This window comes from Pongo pygmaeus, chromosome 17 (assembly GCF_028885625.2).
Source record: "Pongo pygmaeus isolate AG05252 chromosome 17, NHGRI_mPonPyg2-v2.0_pri, whole genome shotgun sequence".
Taxonomy (NCBI): Eukaryota; Metazoa; Chordata; class Mammalia; order Primates; family Hominidae; genus Pongo; species Pongo pygmaeus.
In genome coordinates, this window is record NC_072390.2 from 48497757 (window position 1) to 48517500 (window position 19744).

Genomic DNA, 19744 nt, shown 5'->3' on the forward strand with positions numbered 1-19744 from the left:
CCTCCTCCCTTTGGAATTCAGGCACAGCTGACCAGCATTAACATCAAAATACAGACCTTAAGACAGATTCTTTAAGTTTGATAAGAGACATTTATAATCTAGTCTCTTTGAAGCCTGCTACCTGGAAGCTTTATCTGCATAATAAAATACTTCCTCTCTACAATCCCTTATCTTAACTCAGACACTACTTTTTATTGATTCCAGGTCTTTAGATAACTCTTTCAATCAACTGCCCATCAGAAAATCTTTGAATCCATCCATGACCGGGAAACCACTCCCTTCCCCTTCCAGTTATCCCACATTTACAGACCAAACCAGTGTCCATGTTACATGTATTGATTGATGTCTTATGGCTTCCTAAAAACGTATAAAACTAAGCTGCAGCCTGACCACTTTGGGCACAAGTTCTCAAGCTCTCCCAAGGCTGTGCCATGGGCCATTGGTTACTCATATATGGCTCAAAATAAATCTCTTCAAATATTTTGCAGAGTTTGATTCTTTTTGTCAACAGCATCATTTCATTCATTTATAGTTATAACACATAATGACAGCGCCTTTTAATTTTGTCTTGGGACAACAGTAAACATTTTAAAGATTTTTTTTTTGTTTTGTTTTCATTTGATTTTCATCACCGTTACCATATCCTTAACATTTTACTCAGGGCTTAGCATATAATAAAGAGCAAAGCTATGTTGATGATTATATAAATAATATTTTGCAATAAAGATCATTCTCTCATGTTATGGGTGAGTAAACTGAGTTAAAGAGAGATTAACTATCTAAACCCACACACCCTAGTCAAATTAAAATTGCTTTTATTCATTTTTCTGGCTAGAAACTCTTTTTCTTTTAAAACCCAGGTAAGGTGACATTTTCAGGAAAATCTTCCCAGACCACCTCAGACTCACATCCCTATTCCTCCTCTCAATAAAATGAATCTTCCTCTTATATTCATGACTAACTTTCAATATTACTTTATCGCACTTATCAGACTGTCATGTTGTAGCAAGTTTAATGTCTCCTTGTTTTTCTTGATGCCCTGGGAGTGCAAACCTATGCTTTTTCCATTTCTACACTTTCAGGGCTTATTTCCTATTTGGTGCTCAAACTGCTAAATCCAACTGAAAAGTAAATGTTGAGATATGTGTTAAAATACCAACTTTATCTTATATTTTACTGTTTTAATCATACAGATATTATAACCAAAAATAATTTAAAGACTAATATAAATGCAATGAATCCTTTTACTACATTTTTTTTTTTTCTGAAGAAATCATATATTGGTTCATGCCTCAGTGCTTTGAGATTTGTCCTTCAGGGACATGCAATACAATGGCCCATTTTGCTTTTCCATCTACTCCATCTCTCTCTGCATCCTTCAAAATGATCCATTGCCATCTTTTCGTGTAATTTGGGACTGGCTATGCTGGATTCTTCCTGTTTTCTGGCTCTCTTCTTAATCTCGATCCTTCATCACTGTTTTCTTTTCTTTCATACATTAGTGAAAGGCTCAGATCTTCTGACTGGCAACTTCCCTTATGGCAACCTGGTGACACTCTTCAGGCCTCTATTTCTTTTCTTTCTGGGCCTCATCCTCACTATTGACCTCACATTGCCAGCTGTCAGCCAAAATTAATAATCCTCTAGCACTTGAAACTCCATAATCTCGAAACTGAAGCTGGCAATGCTCCTGCCCTGGCAATGGCTCTTAACGCCTGTCCTCTGGAGGATGATCTCCACCTTCTGTCTCTTGCATCCTCAAACCATTCAACATAGTGCTGAGATGTCCTCCTGGCCAAGGCTCACACTCATTGCATCACTGTAATGCTTACATACTTTGATGATTCCCCATACTCAGGGATAAAAATCAAATAGCCTGTCAGGCCTAACCCTCTGGAAAGTGCCTCTCCTGACTTGCCTTCATGCACCCCTCAGTCCTTCTGAACTCCATGGTTATTTTCTCCCAGATAACCTTGCTGCCTCCTACTTTTGTGACTATTCTCTTCTTTCTTTTCACCTCCTCAAATTTCTCTCATGAAAGTGATGCTTATAATTTGGGCTCATACAACATGACTTCTTCCTTGAAGCCTTCTTCAATTTCCTACTTTGTGTTTTCACAGAACATTTTTTGCACATAAAAACTGACTTTTTTTTACATTTTATTTTAGTTAATTCAGTAACTGGTATTTCTCTTTCAGAAACAATTTTATAGCTCTCAATCTTTAGTAGGGCAACATACTTATATAGAAACTGATGAATATTTGATAACTTGTACAATTTTGACCCAAAGATTGTTCCAAATAATACTAAATTTATTAACTTATTTCAGCATTCTAAGACATCTCTAAGGAGAAAATGTAATGGTTAATTTTATGTGTCAACTTGATTAGGCTAAGGGATGCCCAGATGGCTGGTAAAACATTACCTCTGAGAGTATCTGCAAGGGTGTTTCTGGAAGAGATCAGCATTTCAATTGGTAAACAGAGTAAAAAAGCTCACCCTCACCAGTGTGGCTGGGCATTAACCAATTTGCTGAGTACCCAATCTACTGGCAGCAGACACCAATATTGAGCCCTAGATATGACATCATCCCCTGGGGTAACCAGCCAGCTATCTGGTGACAGACTGATTCAACTGGACTGCTTCCATCATGGAAGGAAAAATGTTTTGTTTTTACTGGAACAGACACTCTAGATATGAATTTTCCCTTCTTGCACACAACACTTCTGCCAAAGCTACCATCCATGAACTTACAGAATGCATTATCTACCTGGGATTTCATATAGCATTGCTTCTAATCAAGGGACTCAATTTACAGCAAAAGAATTGTGGCAATAGGCCTATCCTGATAGAATTCATTGGTCTTACTATGTTCCCTACCATCCTGAAACAGCTGATTAATAGAATGGTGGGATGGTATTTGGAAGACTCAGTTACAGTGCCAGCTAGGTGTGAATACCTTGAAGGGCTGGGGCAAGGTTCTTCAAAGGCTACATGTGCTTCAAATCAGCAATTAATATATGATGCTGTATCTTTGATAGCCAGGATTCATGAGTCCAGGAATCAAGGAGTGAAAATGGGAGTGGTATCACTCATTACCACTAGTGACAGACTAGAAAAAGTTTTGCTTCCTGTTCCCATGACTTTATGCTCTGCTGGCCTACAGGTCTTAGTCCCAGGGAGATAAATGCTTCCACCAGGAGACACAAAAATGATTCTGTTAAGCTGGAAGTCAAAACTGCCACCCAGCCACTTTGAGCCTCTCATGTCTCTGAATCAATAGGATAAGAAGGGAATTGCTGTGCTGGCTGGGGTAATTGGTCCAGGCTACCACGAAGAAATTTGAGTACTACTCCACAGTGGAGATGAGGAAGAGTATGTTTGGAATACAGGAGATCCATTAAGGCATTGCTTAGTGTTGCCAGACCCTGTGATATAAGGTCAATTAAAAATCACAATAACCCAATCCAAACAAGGCTACTAATAACCCATACTCTTCAAAAAGAAAGATTGGGTTTAATCTGAAGTTAAGAACCATGACTAGCTGAGGTGCTTGTTGAAGGAAAATGGAATACAGAATGGGTAATGGAAGAAGTTATAAATACCAGCTATCAAGACAAGACTAGATACTGAATATAGGAAAATAATTGTCAGGAGTGTTTCCTCCCTATTTTGTTATGAACATGCTTATATGTATATATTCATATATTAAGCAAATATCTTTGTTTTCTTTCCTGTCTTATTCCCTTCACAAATAACAAAAGATGTATTGACTTTATATTAGGGTATTTAAGTATTGTTAATTTTACATCATCGTATTTAAGCAACTGCATATCAGAAGAATAAACATTACTCATGGATTTTACCTCCTCTTCTGGTTAAGGAATTAGTTTGTTTTCTGTTACATGTAGTATAGTTGTATCATGTCAGGCAGAATTATCTCCTTGTTATTTTCTTTATTTGGAGATTCAGTATGGTTTAAGAAGATGCATATGGGTGCCGAGTTAATAAGCGGGGGACTTGTGATGGCTAATTTTCTGAGTCAACTAGACTGCGCTATAGGGTGTTGAGATAGTCTGTAAATATTAATTCTGGGTGTGTCTGTGAAGATGTTTCTGGAAGAGATTAGCATTTGAATTGGTAAACTGGCCAAAGAAGAATATCACCTTCACCAATGTGAGTGGGCATCATCCAATCTGTTGAGGGCTCAAATAAAAGAAAGAGGTGGAGAGAGGGCAAGTCCACTCCATTTTTGAGCTGCAACATTCATTTTCTCTTGCCCTCAGATGTTGGCACTCTTGGGTTTGTGGTCTTCTAATTCAGACTGGGACTTACACCATCGGCTCCCATGGTTATCAGGCCTTCAGGCTTACACTGGACCTATACCAGGGCTTTCCTGAGCCTCCAGCTGGCTGACAGCAGATCATTGAATTTCTTAGCCTCCACAGTTGTGTGAGCCAGTCCTTCATAATATATCACTTTCTATCTATCTATCTATCTATCTATCTATCTATCTATCTATCTATCTATCCTATTGGTTCTATTTGTCTGGAGAATCCTGAATAATACAGATGACTAACACCAGTGATAATATCTTAGTTAATGAAAAATGTAAAAATAAATATTACAGGTTAATTTTGACTTTAAAATATTTGTCTCATACATGAAAATGTAATTGATAAAAAATACTTAATTATTTTACATGAAGTTTGCAAATTGTAATTTGAGAATCGCAATGCAAAGCTCATAAGGCCCCAAATATCTCTTTTATCAGCCCGCCATGATGCAATCCTCCTTAATCACCATAATGGAAATTTATTTCATTTGATTGACTGTTTTGGTGAAATATTCAAAAGGGAATATGTGCATCAGAGAGGTAAAATTGCTTACACATTGCCTGAAAGAGAAAAGACTCTATTCCAAATTAAGGCTAAAGTCAGCTGCATAGTTGGGAGTTCAGGGAAGCCAAATGGCAATGAGAAGAAATTACCAGAATGAAAAAGTGTATGGGATAAGATCAATGCAACATATTCCCATGTCACTGCATTTTGTTTAACAAACATTTGACAGGAAGCAAGCTTCACGCATGTAAATCACTTTAGTGTGCGACCTTACAACCCAACACCCTGCCATCTTGCCCTCATTCCTCATGGATCTTCCCCTCTAGAAGTTCAGAAAAGATTTTTTTTTCTAGCTGAGGTAGTGATCAGGAAAGGTGATATAAAGGAAGTAACAATTTAATTGGATAGACTCCAATGGGGTCAGGAAAGATATTAGCGAGCAGAGATAAGACATCCTAGAATCTATTTTATGAGTGCATGTTACTCACAGAAATGGGATCAAGAATGCCTATAAAATGCCTCTGGGAATGTGTATATTCCAAATTCCTGGATAATAAGTGTAACTTAAAGGAAATAAGGAAGAAGGGTCAAAAGAAGAAAAGAAAACTAATATTTGCTAGCTTAAATAAATCAATGTTCTTCTTCAAGTTGCCAATCTCAGTCAGAATTTTTTAGGCTATTAAAAACAGGTATTAAACTTCCAAATGAATATTAACGAATGGAAGACATTTTTGCAAGATTCAGCTAAACCCTAAATTCTGGAGCCAATAACAACCATTGCAGCAACTTCATTTATTGTAAAAAATGCACACCATCTTATTTAATCTTGATAATTGCCTATATGTTAAGAATTATTATCACCATTTTATTGATGAACTGTCCAGGCTCAAAAGATAGAGACTTGTTCAAAGTCACAGAGCTGATAAGTGTGCTTCCTGATCAGGAAATAATTATGAACCACAAACTAGTAGCTGGGGGTCTCAGCATCAGGTCAAGTTTGCAGCTACTCATTCTCAACGCCTACACCATGATCGTTTAACATTATAGTAGTTAAAAGGTGGGTTAAATTATTTGTAGTTTAAATACAAATTTTAGAAATTCTTAGTATAATCATATACACAATTTCTTTGAATCTTGGTTTTCCAATCTGTAAAAATGAGAAAACTAACAGAGCCTAATTCCATTGGATCACAGTGAGAATTACATAAGATAGTTATCAGAATAATCCTGGCACATAGTATACGAGTACTCAATATACGCTTTCATTTTTCCTTGGGACTGAGTTTATGACTTAGCTATTTTTTTTAACCTTGTCATCTGAGTTATCCTCTTGACCCCAGCTAACCCTAAGATTGCCATTTTAAAAGTATTAAAAAGCATACCATATTTTTGTACCTATTAACCATCTACACTTCCCCCTCTCCCCATTACTCTTCTCACCCTCTGGTAACCATCATTCTACACTATATCTCCATGATTTCAAATGTTTTAATTTTTGGCTTCTACATATGAGTAAAAACAGGCAAAATTTGTCTTTATGTACTTGTCTTATTTCACTTAACACGTCCTTCAGTTCCATCCATGTTGCTAGAATTTCGTTATTTTTATGGCTGAATAGTATTCCATTGTGCATATGTAATACATTTTTAATCCATTAATCCACTGATAGACACTTAGGTTGATTCCAAATCTTAGCAATTGTGAATAGTGCTGCAATAAACATGGGTGTACAGCTAGCTCTCTGATGTACCAATTTCCCTTAGAAATATACCTATAACATACAATTTAGAAAAATATGATTTATAACTAACCAGATTATTTATAAATGCATGGCAGTGGGGTTGCTGAATTATATGCTAGTTCTATTTTTACATTTTTGAGCAACCTCCATACTGTTCTCCATAGTGGTTGTATTAATTTACTTTCCCACCAATAGTATATGAGGGTTCTCTTTTCTCCATATCCTTGCCAGTATTCATTATTGCCTGTCTGTTGAAGAAAAGCCATTTTAACTGGGGTGAGATCACATCTCATAGTAGTTTTGATTTGCATTTCTTTGATGATCAATGAGGTTGAGCATTTTTTCATATACCTGTTAGCCATTTGTATGTCTTCATTTGGGAGATGTCTATTCAGACCTTTTGCCTATTGTTTAAATTGTATTATTATATTTTTTCTATCAAATTCTTTGAGGTTCTTGTATATTTTGGTTATTAATCTCTTGTCAGATGGGTTGTTTGCAAAAAATATAGTTAGAAGAATGAATAAGATCTAGTACCTTATAGCACAACAGGGTGGCTACAGTCAACAATAATTTATTACATATTTTAAAATAACTAAAATAGTGAAATTGGAATGTTACTAATACAAATAGATGATAAATGTTTGAGGTGATGGGAACTCCAATTACACTGATGTGATTACTACACATTGCATGCATGTATGAGACCATCACATATACCTCATGAATATGTATGCCTATTACGTACCCATAATAATTAAAATTTTTAAATAAAAAATAAAATAAATAGTAATAAGAAGGCTACAGATAATTGCTTCATGGTGCATAATGTAAGGCTCATCTAATAATTAAAATGTAAACTAGCATATTGAAACAAATTAGAATATATAACTCTATGAGTCTAGTATTAATTTTTCTTCTTTTATTCTTTCTCCAAATTTGGGTCAATACTGAATATTTTAAGGAGTCCTGGTAATAGCAATTATCTTGAGACATATAAATCACTTCTGAGTATTTAAAATATAGTTCTTTCTCTTAGAGATTCTCCACTATTCTCAAGGCATCTACAGACTGGAATGATATTTTTAAGCATTTAACCTTATTCTTTTTATTATTATTATTATAATTATACTTTAGGTTTTATGGTACATGTGCGCAATGTGCAGGTAATTTACATATGTATACATGTGCCATGCTGGTGCGCTGCACCCACTAACTTGTCATCTAGCATTAGGTATATCTCCCAATGCTATCCCTCCCGCCTCCCCCCACCCCACAACAGTCCCCGAAGTGTGATGTTCCCCTTCCTGTGTTCATGTGTTCTCATTGTTCAATTCCCACCTATGAGTGAGAATATGCGGTGTTTGGTTTTTTGTTCTTGCGATAGTTTACTGAGAATGATGATTTCCAATTTCATCCATGTCCCTACAAAGGACATGAACTCATCATTTTTTATGGCTGCATAGTATTCCATGGTATATATTTGCTACATTTTCTTAATCCAGTCTATCATTGTTGGACATTTGGGTTGGTTCCAAGTCTTTGCTATTATGAATAATGCCGCAATAAACACATGTGTGCATGTGTCTTTATAGCAGCATAATTTATAGTACTTTGGGTATATATCCAGTAATGGGATGGCTGGGTCGAATGGAATTTCTAGTTCTAGATCCCTGAGGAATCGCCACACTGACTTCCACAAGGGTTGAACTAGTTTACAGTCCCACCAACAGTGTAAAAGTGTTCCTATTTCTCCACATCCTCTCCAGCACCTGTTGTTTCCTGACTTTTTAATGATTGCCATTCTAACTGGTGTGAGATGGTATCTCATTGTGGTTTTGACTTGCATTTCTCTGATGGCCAGTGATGGTGAGCATTTTTTCATGTGTTTTTTGGCTGCATAAATGCCTTCTTTTGAGAAGTGTCTGTTCATGTCCTTTGCCCACTTTTTGATGGGGTTGTTTAACCTTATTCTTAACACACACATAAGCAAAAAACAAAAAACAGAGAACAGAAAGCCCATAAACAAACAAACAAAAATTAAACACAAAAATAAATAAAATAGACAACGTCTTTTTGAGGTATTGATGAGCCATCAAATAAAGGTAAGGATAATGACGGGTCAATTTTCTTTGTTTTGTATTTTGGTCAAAAATACAATCTATAACTAACCAGATTATTTATGAATACATGGCATCAGTGGCTGGAGGGCTAGTTAATATTTTGTACTGACTCATATGAACTATTATACGTCTAAAAAGGAACTCAAAATGCACATTTGACCGAATGTGCAGAATTAAAATCAACTTTACCTTGCACTTTTCAAGGCATAAATTAGATGAAGCCCCTCACCTTCTTCATTTTCCTGAGATATAAAATGTGAAATGAACCAACATGGACTGGAACATTCATAGTAGGCATAGGCACTTGTAATTAATGGCCCTGTCCTTCATCTTCCTGCAATAACATGTAGAGAATATGAGCATATGCAATGGCAAACATGGTGGAATAATGATTCAAAAGGACACTGATTTGGGTGTTAGGTCATTTGGGTGGGTCTCAATTTCCTCGTCTGTAAAATGAAGTGGTTCCTGATTTTAAAATTGTATTATTGTATAATATAGTTGATTTTACAATCCCTAGTAATGTGGGTATTTATTCATAAAAGCATTGTAGACATTAAAATTTAGATTGCAATATGACATATACTACAAAGCTATTAACCTTATTATATCCTTCTTGTGCATCATTTTATTTTAAAAAATCTACTAAGAACATAAGAAAAAAATGTATCCAGTAATGAGCAGAACTGAAGAATATGTGATCTTTAAGTATGGAATATATTATTTATATGTATGTGTGTTTATATGCAAAATACATAGGTTTATATATGTATATAATATGAAGATGCTATTTTAAATTGGTATTTAATAAAATATAAGCTCAAAATTTACCCTAGAGCTGTTAAAAGAACCACTCTCATTCAATTATGCATTCATTTACATTTATGAACCAAAGCAATAAATGGATACTTTGAAGAAATGCTTAGTTTTATGATAGAGGCATCTGTTACATTCTTTTCATGGTATAAAGTAACTAAGACATCAAAAGCAAAACTAATATTTCAAATAAGAAAATAAGAAATGCCACTGCAAGTATTTGCTATTTATCAAAAGCTATGCACTGATTGTATTAGATACTATTCCTTTCTGTATAGCTTGCCTGTTATAGTCACCATGTGATCCAGAGAGATGACTGGTCTCACACAGCATCAGCAGGTGTGGGTGTAGTGAAAATTACATGGGCTGCAGAGGCAGGTGACCTGGGTTAAATACCAGGCTTTATCACTTATCTGATTGTATTAATAATGTCACTGGAATTACTTAAATGGCACTAGAGTTTATTTCCTTTTGTTTAAATAAAGCTAATAACTGTATTTGCTCTTCTTACATTGGGTTGCTTTGAGTTATGAATAAGAAAGCATTATACAATATTCATCATTACTACATTTGATATAGTATCCCAGTATCAAAACTGATATATCCTTTATCCTGTGGCTAAAATTTCTTTTATACTCTCCACCACCTATCTAATCAAACAGCCAATTCTGTCCATTTAACTTTCTATATATTTCTTAAATTTATGCCCTCCTCTCCATCCCAACTACCACCTTACTAAGGCAAGTCTTATTCTCTGTTAGAAGACTTCTCCCTTCTTATTCCACCTAAAGTCATCTTGTAAAACAGATGCCAGAATTTTTCCTACCCCAAAACACAATCTGACCACACTATTTTCCACCCTATACCCTTAAGTGATTCCTTGTCAACTAAAGAGTAAAATCCAAGCTTCAAAAGGATACTGAAAACCTTCCCTAGTCTGACACTCTAGTCTCCAGATTTAAATCGTCACCTTCCATCCTCAGCATTTCTAGTCCTTACGTCAGTGCTCTGTTCATCAATGTTCCTCTCTTTGGAATTCCCTATTCTGTGTTGCTAAGTGGCCATCTCCTATTTAACCGATGAGAATTAACTCAGGAACCTTCCAAGGCACAGTCAGTAAGCCTAAGGAGACTCTAACACACAAATCAATTTCTGTATTATAATACACTCATTTATATGTCTGCTTTTTCTGGCCAAAATGTGAATTCTTAATGATAGAGACTCTTTTTCTTTTCTTTTGTCCTTCTAGCACTCAGGAGAGTGTCTCACACATATTAAGCACATTTACTATTGTTGTTTCTACTCTGAATAAGAATACATATTGTTGCTTCTACCCTAAACAACACCTGGGCCAAATAAGCGTATAACACCTAAAAGCCAGACATTAAAAATCATCAAATTGAACCAATAATGAGCAGGAATATCCATATAACAAAGACAAAGATAATATTACAAAAGTCAATCCATCGCTCTTAGTTTGTAAAAGAATTTCTTTTTTTAAAAGAGATATTTTGAAACATGTGCTGCTTCCATTAATCATATTTAAATGAAATTAAATATAGCAAATATTAATGTTAGTTACCATTAATATTTTATAAACTAACTGAATGGTAGTATCAGTTTCAGTAAAAAATTAAAGATTAATTGAAAAAAGCTACATGAAACACACTGGACAAAATAAAATATTACTAAATAAAGTGAAGATTTAGGGGTCTTGGGAACTGAGCTAAAACCCAAATATGCAGTAACCACAGTTGCACATAAACTGTTCAACAATAATCACTTGCCCACCGCAGTCCTTATTGGAAACATTATTCTTTTGGGAAATTGCTTCAGAATATTTAACCATATAAAGTAAAATGCAGCTGGGTTACAAATACTAAAAGATAAATAGAAAACAAAAATTAAAAAGTCAATAATACAGTGTTTTTAAGTATTCACTGCCATTAGAATTCTAGCTGTCTTTCTATTCTCACTGATTAATAGTTCAAAACAATCTATACCTAGATTGGTGTTTGATTGGCCTTTCATTTTCTATATAGCTAATCCCTTAACACTTCCTCATGGGTCTCATTTTCCAAGCTCTCTATCATCATTTCAACTCTTTTGGAGCTCTAATGTTATTAGTTGTCCTTTTAAAATGCGGCCATCAGCAAGTAGAAAATAAATATCACCTAACTTCATTCAGTCTAATACATTTAGTCCTTAGATTAGTTAATGTGATTCCCTGCTAGTCTAGTGAGTGAATTTGCATAATAATAAGTAATCAGTAAATGACATAGTCCAACTCAACTGTTCGTTTTAAGCACTTCTATTCACTGTTCAATTTTTCAATGCTTTATAATCATTTTTGTTTGATTTTATTCACAATAAAATTGTGAAACAGGTCAACATTAAACTCACTGGAATCTAAGCTTTTCATATATTCTATATAATTAAGCTTTTATAGCCCTCCAAGGAAGAAGAAATGTAGTGTAAATTCAAAAGGTCACACAGAAGTGATGGAACAATCCTGAGAACTACAAAAGATTGCACAGTTTGAACAGAACTTTACTATGAAGTTCACTTCATAGCCTTGGGGTAAAGCAAGTATTGATCCAGATGCAGGAACCCTAGAGCACTCTACATTTGGATTAAGATTGCAGGATGAATCTCTAAAGCGAAATTCCAGACACAGTCTCCTTCACAATTAAAATGATTCCACTTTCCTATCTCAGCCTCTATAACTGTCTTCAATCAAATTTCCCACTAATTCTGTTAAGTGTTTCTTCTGCCATGTGATTTGAATCCACCTCTGAGCACTAACTCTCCTAACCAATGTTCAGGTTCAGGCCTATGTCATTTCATCTAAGGATCGCTTTGTTTAACAATTTATATCAATATTGAAATGCTCCACATTTTGGCTTCTAAAATATCCCCTTCTTATCTAGTTGCTTTCATTTTCTCCTTGGGTATATGTTTCTCCACAAATTCCTTTTATATCACTTGTTCCTAATGGATTGATATTCTGCGAGATGACATATTTCGACTCTCTCCTCATTCTATGCTCTCCCAAGGTGATCTTATCAACCACCACAGCTTCAAGCAGCACTTTTGTTCTGAAATCTTTAAAATGTCTCTCTCTCCATCCTGTACCTTTCTTCAGAGCTGACACATGTCCCCCGAATGCCTATTAAATATGTCCAATGGACACTGCATGTGCGCCGTAAACTACACGTCAAAACCTGCTTCTTCAAATGTTTCTCATTCTGAATCTTAGTAAACGGATTCATCATCCACTTAGGCAACAAAGCCAAAAATCTGGGAGTCATTCTAGAATGTTCCTCTATGCTTTGCTTTCCATATTCAATAAACATTTGTATATTTCCTCAAAGTATTGAGAAACATCTATGGACGAGATAGTAAGCCAGGTGTGAGGCATATTGCAGTGGACAAGGTAAACATCATTTTTATATTCACAGAATGTTCACACTAATGGGATATAGAAAGGTAAATATGCTATTCATATTGCAGGCTATGTAAATGGCACTCCCAGGAGTTTGGCAATATATTAATACAACCTATGGAGGTTAGATAAGTAGTCCTGCAAATACAATGTCAAAAGAACAAAAATAACATGTTCAGTATTTTTTTATACTATATCTCTGCTTTTCTTTCTCATTGTCAGTTATTTGATTCCAACTGTCAATATTTTCCTTCTGGATTGCCACAATAGCTCTCTAACCAGCATTCTCTCATTACTTTTTTCTAGTCCCTATCCTATTCATTCACCAAAACATTGCCAGAATAATTTTTATAAAATTCCAAGCTGACCACAAGCTTTCTAAAATTCTAAGCTGACCACTAAGCTCTTTCTATTAGACAATCCGAAGTCCTTAAAATGACCTACATTTATTGGTGGAGCCGCTTTATACTTCATCCCTTCACACATGTTCTCTGCTGCAGCCATGCTAAGCTCCTCGCAAATACCCATGCCATGTATGCTCTCTCACAGCTCTGTGCCTTAAAACATGCTTACCCCTCTCCCATACATAATCAGAATAACTCCTACTTGCCATTCCACACTCACCTCTGGCATCAATCTCTCTTTAGAGTTTTCCTTAAGAATCATTATAGTCCATCAGCACCCTTCCTCTGTTCTTTCATTTCACCCTCCTTACCATATGTCCCTCATATCACTTACAGAATCAGACTGTAACCACAAGTTTGTCCCCACTGTTAGACCATGAGCTTTTAAAGGGCAGGAATCTTGCTCTTCTGGTTTACATATTTTTGCTTCCTACAACAGTGACTTGCATGTAGGAATCCTTTAGTAAATATTCGGAGAATAAATTAACTGGTGGCAACTAGTTTATCCTGCATAAGGATGTCATGTTCTTCCTCAATGCCATGAGGAAGTGATAAAATCATACTGAGGTCAGAATGGACAACGATTCCCTAGCCTGAGACCAAGTCATCTTCCCTATCTGCATTCCAGGCCCTTCACAGTGTCTAGCAAGAGACCCCTTCTGAAAGGAATAAAATGGTAATCTTATATTTCCTTCAAAGTTCAAGCCTCAGTTCCTCTAGGAAGCCTATTTTGACTATTACTTCAAATAGCATTTTCTTACTTAAACTCTTACTGTTTTCATATGAGAATAAGTATTGCCTGTGCTTGTTCTAAGAAACTTTTCTATGCATGTGTATCCTCTTTCTCAAAATTATGTATCAAGAGCCTTGTAAATAAAGACTGTTATTTCTGAGTTGTCTCTGCTACCTACTCCATTGCTGTAAGTATGCCAAGTATTTTTAATTGCATAAATTTAAGATGTACAACATGATATTTTGTATACCTATCCATAGCGAAATGATTACTCCAGGTAAGCAACTTAACATAGCCATCACTCCCATGTGGTAAGAACATCTAAAATTTACTTTTAGCAAATTTTCAATAGATGATATGACACTATTAGCTCTAGTACTCCTGCCGTTTTTATCTCTAGATGTATTTGTCCTTCATAGGTGCTAAGTATTTACTATGTTCTTTTTGAAAAAAATAATAAAAATAATATCTCTTGATTCTTTTCCCAATGTGCTATCAAAACTCTCTCACAAATTTAACTATTTTCTATCTTCATCTTATTTGATTTCTCAACATTGTCCATTGGAGCTGCCTACACTCTCCTTCAAAGGTGGACTTTGCTTAGCTTTCATACATTACACCCTTCTGATTTTTCTTCTGCATCTTTGGCTATTCCTCAGTTGGGCTGTAGGAAGTATTCTTCATTTACTAAACCATAAAATATTAAGTGCATCAGGGGTATCTTCTTCTCTTCTAGGCTCATTTATCATCTTAACCCTCACGAGCAGCCCAAACCATCTGTGCTTCTCAACTCCATTGTAATAGAGGTAGAAAAGTCACTTCATTCTGTCTAATATGTGCAAGAATATGTTTTAATAAGCATCGTTCCCAGAGTAACACTGAATAAGGGAGTAAAAAAAAGAAGAGCAAACCATCGGATAATTTTAGAAAAAAATTTAATAGACACATATCATAGAAAGAACATTTCACGATTATTTAAACTTCATAAAGACAGGTTTACGTGGAGGGCAGGGAAACTTAGGAGTTATTTTGTTCTGTAAAATGTAACACAGTGCACAGTGAATCAGATCATGTTAGCAAATATAAAATCATTTGTGTTTATGTAATTTGGCTTTAAACCACCGAGGAGGATATTTGAACATTTGCCACAGCAAAAGTTGTAGCAGCCTCCCTCAGGCAGGAGTGCTTAAGTGTCGGTTGATGTCTAGTGACTTGCTTAAAAGAGGATAAAACAACACACCCCCAGGCAAGCAAGAAGATTTAAATAGAGCCAATTTAGGAAGCATAGTGCCTTAGCAAATTCAGAAATTAATCCAGATTAAGACATTTTGCTTTAAGGATCTATGTCAAAAAACAAGTTCTACAACTCTGACTTAGAGGTAAGGGCTGGGGAAGGCACTCAAAAGGTATATTCCATAAAAACCCTCATCTGTTCCAAAGTACACCTTCAAAAATCATAGAGCAAAGTCACCAGCATGTGTTATCTCAAACTAGCAGAAGTTTAAGCTTAATTAAAAAAAAGTCAGCTGGGAATGGGAGAGGGTTGTAATTTATTCTAATATTAATATAAAGAATCTAAACATTTAGATATGTCTGAAATATGTTTTTGTCTTTTGTACGATATAATTTATGATAAATCATTTCCTAAAATAATTAATCCACAAACTTCATCCAGGACCCTCATACTTAACAGTTATTTAGTGTCCACAAAGAAAATTACTGATCAAAGTCCCCAGGTCTCCAAAGCAAACTGAAGAATTTAATTGAAACTTTATCTTTACGTACACCTATCCATCTAGGAGAAACTAGATAGTGATCTTTTATAGTAGAAAATGGTGTACTGAGACTGAAACTGTCACATCTGAGCTCAACAAATTCCCAGAGAGATTCATACAGATAGATTATATACATGAGAAACATTAACTCAAGTGATTCTCTGGATCTAAAAACACCCACAGCTTTGAGACACGATTCATTTTGCTATTATTCCTGAAATCATATGTTATAAACACACAATATGCTTGGTCATAAGTTTCTTGGTATCCTCTTATTGGATTTGTTTATAATATTTTTATTAACAATAATGTTTATCTCCTATATGCATAGGTATTTTTCGTGACCTTCACGACCAACTCAAAAATTCTGGAAATTGTAATGTGATCATACCTTGCTTCCATTTTCTCTTGCCTCTCGTTCCATCTTGAGGTCAGAAATTAGAAGATTCTTATATTTGTTTTTCCCATTACTGTTGTGATCATCTATTCTGTATTCCGAAGTTAGCTGCGCAGAGAGGGGACTGTCACTCAGGTTCAGTGGCTGTTCATCTTGCTCCAGCCCAGTTTTGCCATCACTGTTGGAGTCTCCCATCTCCCTGCTGTGTGTTCCCCCTGAAGCAATTGAACTGTGCCCCAGAGTCTCATTGCCATTAAAGCTCTCTGCAGCAGAATCATCTGTTGGAAAGGAAAAGTTATATTTTGATTTTAATCAATATGCTATTCAGATTCTACTTCAACTAGTATTTATTGAACTCCCATTATGTGAATGGCATTTTACATACAATATGTAATTCATCCTCAGCAATAAGCTTGTAAAGCAGTTATTGTTATTTTTAATCTAGTAGGCACATGATAAGGTTTGAATGTTTTGTCCTCACTAAATCTCACATTAAAATGTGACCTCCAATGTCCATAGTGGGGTCTAGTGGCAGGTGTTTGGGTCATGAGGGTGGATTTTTCATGAATGGCTTGGTGCCATCCCTATGGTAATGAGTGAGTTCTTGCTCTGGGAGTTCACAGGAGAGCTAGTTGTTTAAAAGAGCCTGGCACCTCTTCTCTCTCTGTCTTGCTCCCTCTCTCACCATGAGAAAAACTGGCTCCCCTTCATCTTCCACCATGATTGTAAGCTTCCAGAAGCCCTCACCAGGAGCAGATGCTGGCACTATGCTTCATGTACAGTCTGCAGGGCTGTAAGCCAAATAATCCTTTTTTCTTTATAAACTACCCAGTCTCAGGTATTCCTTTATAGCAATGCAAATGCGCTAACACAGCACATTTAGGCACAATAAGTGAAATAAAATAATAAGAAGAAAACAGAATTGAGAGAACAGTTCAATCTCAAATGCAATCTCAAAGAAAAAAAACCAAAGAGAATTAAATAACTACCAATTATTTTGCAAATAGTTTTTGTTTTTCCAGTGAGAATATCTAGATTTGGTAAAAATTCTCTGATAAAAAGCATCATTTATCCTGCTGGTGGAATGTGCATCAGTATTAGCTGAATGAGTGTTTAATATGCATCTAAAGCATTAAAAGTCCTCATAAACTTTGTTCCAGTCATTACACTTCTGGGAGTTTAACACCTAAGAAGTTTAATCATTGTGTGTATCTCTTTGTAGGTAAACATTTATACCAGTGTTGTTCATAATAGCAAAAAATTAGAAATGACCTAAATTACCACAAATAGATTATTTAAATAAATGTTGAAATTGTTAGACTATTATGTAGTTATTCAATATTCCATTTTAAGATATGGGGATGTGAGTCATGAAGTACTAAACACAAAAATCTAGCTACAAAAGAGTGTGGTTGGTATGATCCCCATTTTGTAAAAAGAAAACACATAGACAAAGATTACATGAAATAACATTCTATTTTTCTTAATTAATTTTATCTTATATGATAAAAATTTGCTACTGATTTTTAAAAATTATGATGGAAAAGGTAATAAATTGTTTCATTTAGTTAAAAGCTATTAGTGAAATCATATAAATATGGCTGAGCAAAAGAAATATTATTCAATACTTGTGATTTTTATTTTTCTGAATATTATCAAGTATGTTTTTTTGAGGGGTGTAATGAAATAGTTAATGTTTTCTAATCAATTACATTCATGAGAATTATATTCAAATTCTGAAAGAGTAATATAACTCACATGTTCATTCATTTATTCACTAACATTTGTTAAGTGCTTACTCTGACCAAAATAGGGTTAAGTATTTGGCCTGTAGAGACTCTGTCTTCAACAAGTTCACAGATAATTAAAAGAGACAGAAAAACAAACATGCTCTTAAAATGCAGACCAAGAAGGCTGTGATCTAATACAAGGGATAAAGACGTCATAGAAGGCTTCCTAAAGAAGGGGATATGAGTTGAATTCCAAAAGGTGAGTGAGCCTCAACGAGGTGGAGAAGTTGGCGAAGAGCATTCTCTGTAGAGGGATCAGCATGTGCAAAGTCACAGAGGTCAGCATATGCAGGGCAAGTGAGAAGTAAGAGTAGTCTGGAGCGCAAGAAAAGAGAATGAGAAAAGACAAACATAGAAAGAAAAAAAGAGAATACCAAGAAAAGCATTTTGTTTTTCAAAGAACTTGGATTTTATTCTGGGAGCAAATAACAGTTTTAAGTTATTGTGGGAAGTGACATGGAAAAAGTTATATTTCAAATAGACTATTCTGACTCTGATGAGGAGAATGGTATGAAGGGGCAAAATGGAAGTTGGGGAGACCAATTAAGAGATTTAGAAGTCATCTAATTTGGCATATTTAAAAGCTCAAACTTCTGAAGCAGTGGCAGTGCAGAAAAAGAGGAGACAACTAGAAAAACTGGTACAACTAGTAGTAATGGAATAGGCAAGAGTCTAAGATGAAACCAGATCTGTAGTAAAAAATTAAAAAACAGGCTGGGTGCAGTGGCTCATGCACTTTGGGAGGCCGAGGTGGGTGGATCACCTGAGGTCAGGAGTTTGAGACCAGCCTGGCCAATATGGTGAAATCCCCGTCTCTACTAAAAATACAAAAATTCGCCGGGCATGGTGGCATGTGCCTGTAATCTCAGCTACTCGGGAGGCTGAGGCAGGAGAATCGCTTGAACCTGGGAGGCAGAGATTGCAGTGAGCTGAGATCGTGCCATTGCACTCCAGCCTGGGCAACAAGAGCGAAACTGCATCTCAAAAATAAAATAAAATAAAATAAAAATATAAAAACAAAGCACATTAGGTTTAAGTTTAATTTGTAATGAAATAATATTTTTTCATTACAAATTACGCCTGGCCTGAATTATTATTTCACGCCTGGCCTGAAATAATATTTTTTGGCAGTTTTCTAAGACTACCCTGTGAACAATGTTAAAATATGTTCAAATGGCAAAATTCTATTAAATTACTCTTTTTATGTACCCATCAAAGAAAGAATTGATGTGGAAAGAAAAAATACATAGGAAAATTTAGGAAACTGGCCATAAATAATATGACATTTTTTATTACATGGTACTTTCCATAGGTATTAATTCAGGGATTCAAAATATTATTTTAACATGAAATGTCTAGGGTTTTTGAAATGCAGAATTAAGGGGATGACTTATATAAGTAATTTAGATAAATGTGTGCATGTTCTTTTTTTGCCAATTCAAATTCTTATGCTAAATTATGAAGATGATTTTTATTACTTTATTATTTCCCACAAAAGTCCAAAGAAGAGCACAATGAAAATATTCAACTCCAATTTTTAATTCATGAAAAAAAGTGATGTAACATTTGTGTTCTAGAATCTTTTAAAAAATATAGTAACATTTAATGTATGAAAGCTTTGTCAATACGTTATTAGGTTAAATAACACTAAGTATATATTACATTTTAAAATAAAATCT

At 35.1% G+C, this 19744-nt stretch overlaps 1 protein-coding gene across 11 annotated transcripts in view; it reads right to left on the reverse strand.

The window, feature by feature from the left end:
• NOL4 (nucleolar protein 4) overlaps nt 1-19744 on the reverse strand; it is a 376171-nt gene that overhangs the window by 148950 nt on the left and 207477 nt on the right. For all 11 annotated transcript variants that reach the window (XM_054460888.2, XM_054460889.2, XM_054460890.2 and 8 more), the window contains one exon: nt 16270-16553. In XM_054460888.2, the coding sequence (XP_054316863.1) occupies nt 16270-16553 (284 nt within the window). The remainder of the gene's footprint in view (nt 1-16269; nt 16554-19744) is intronic.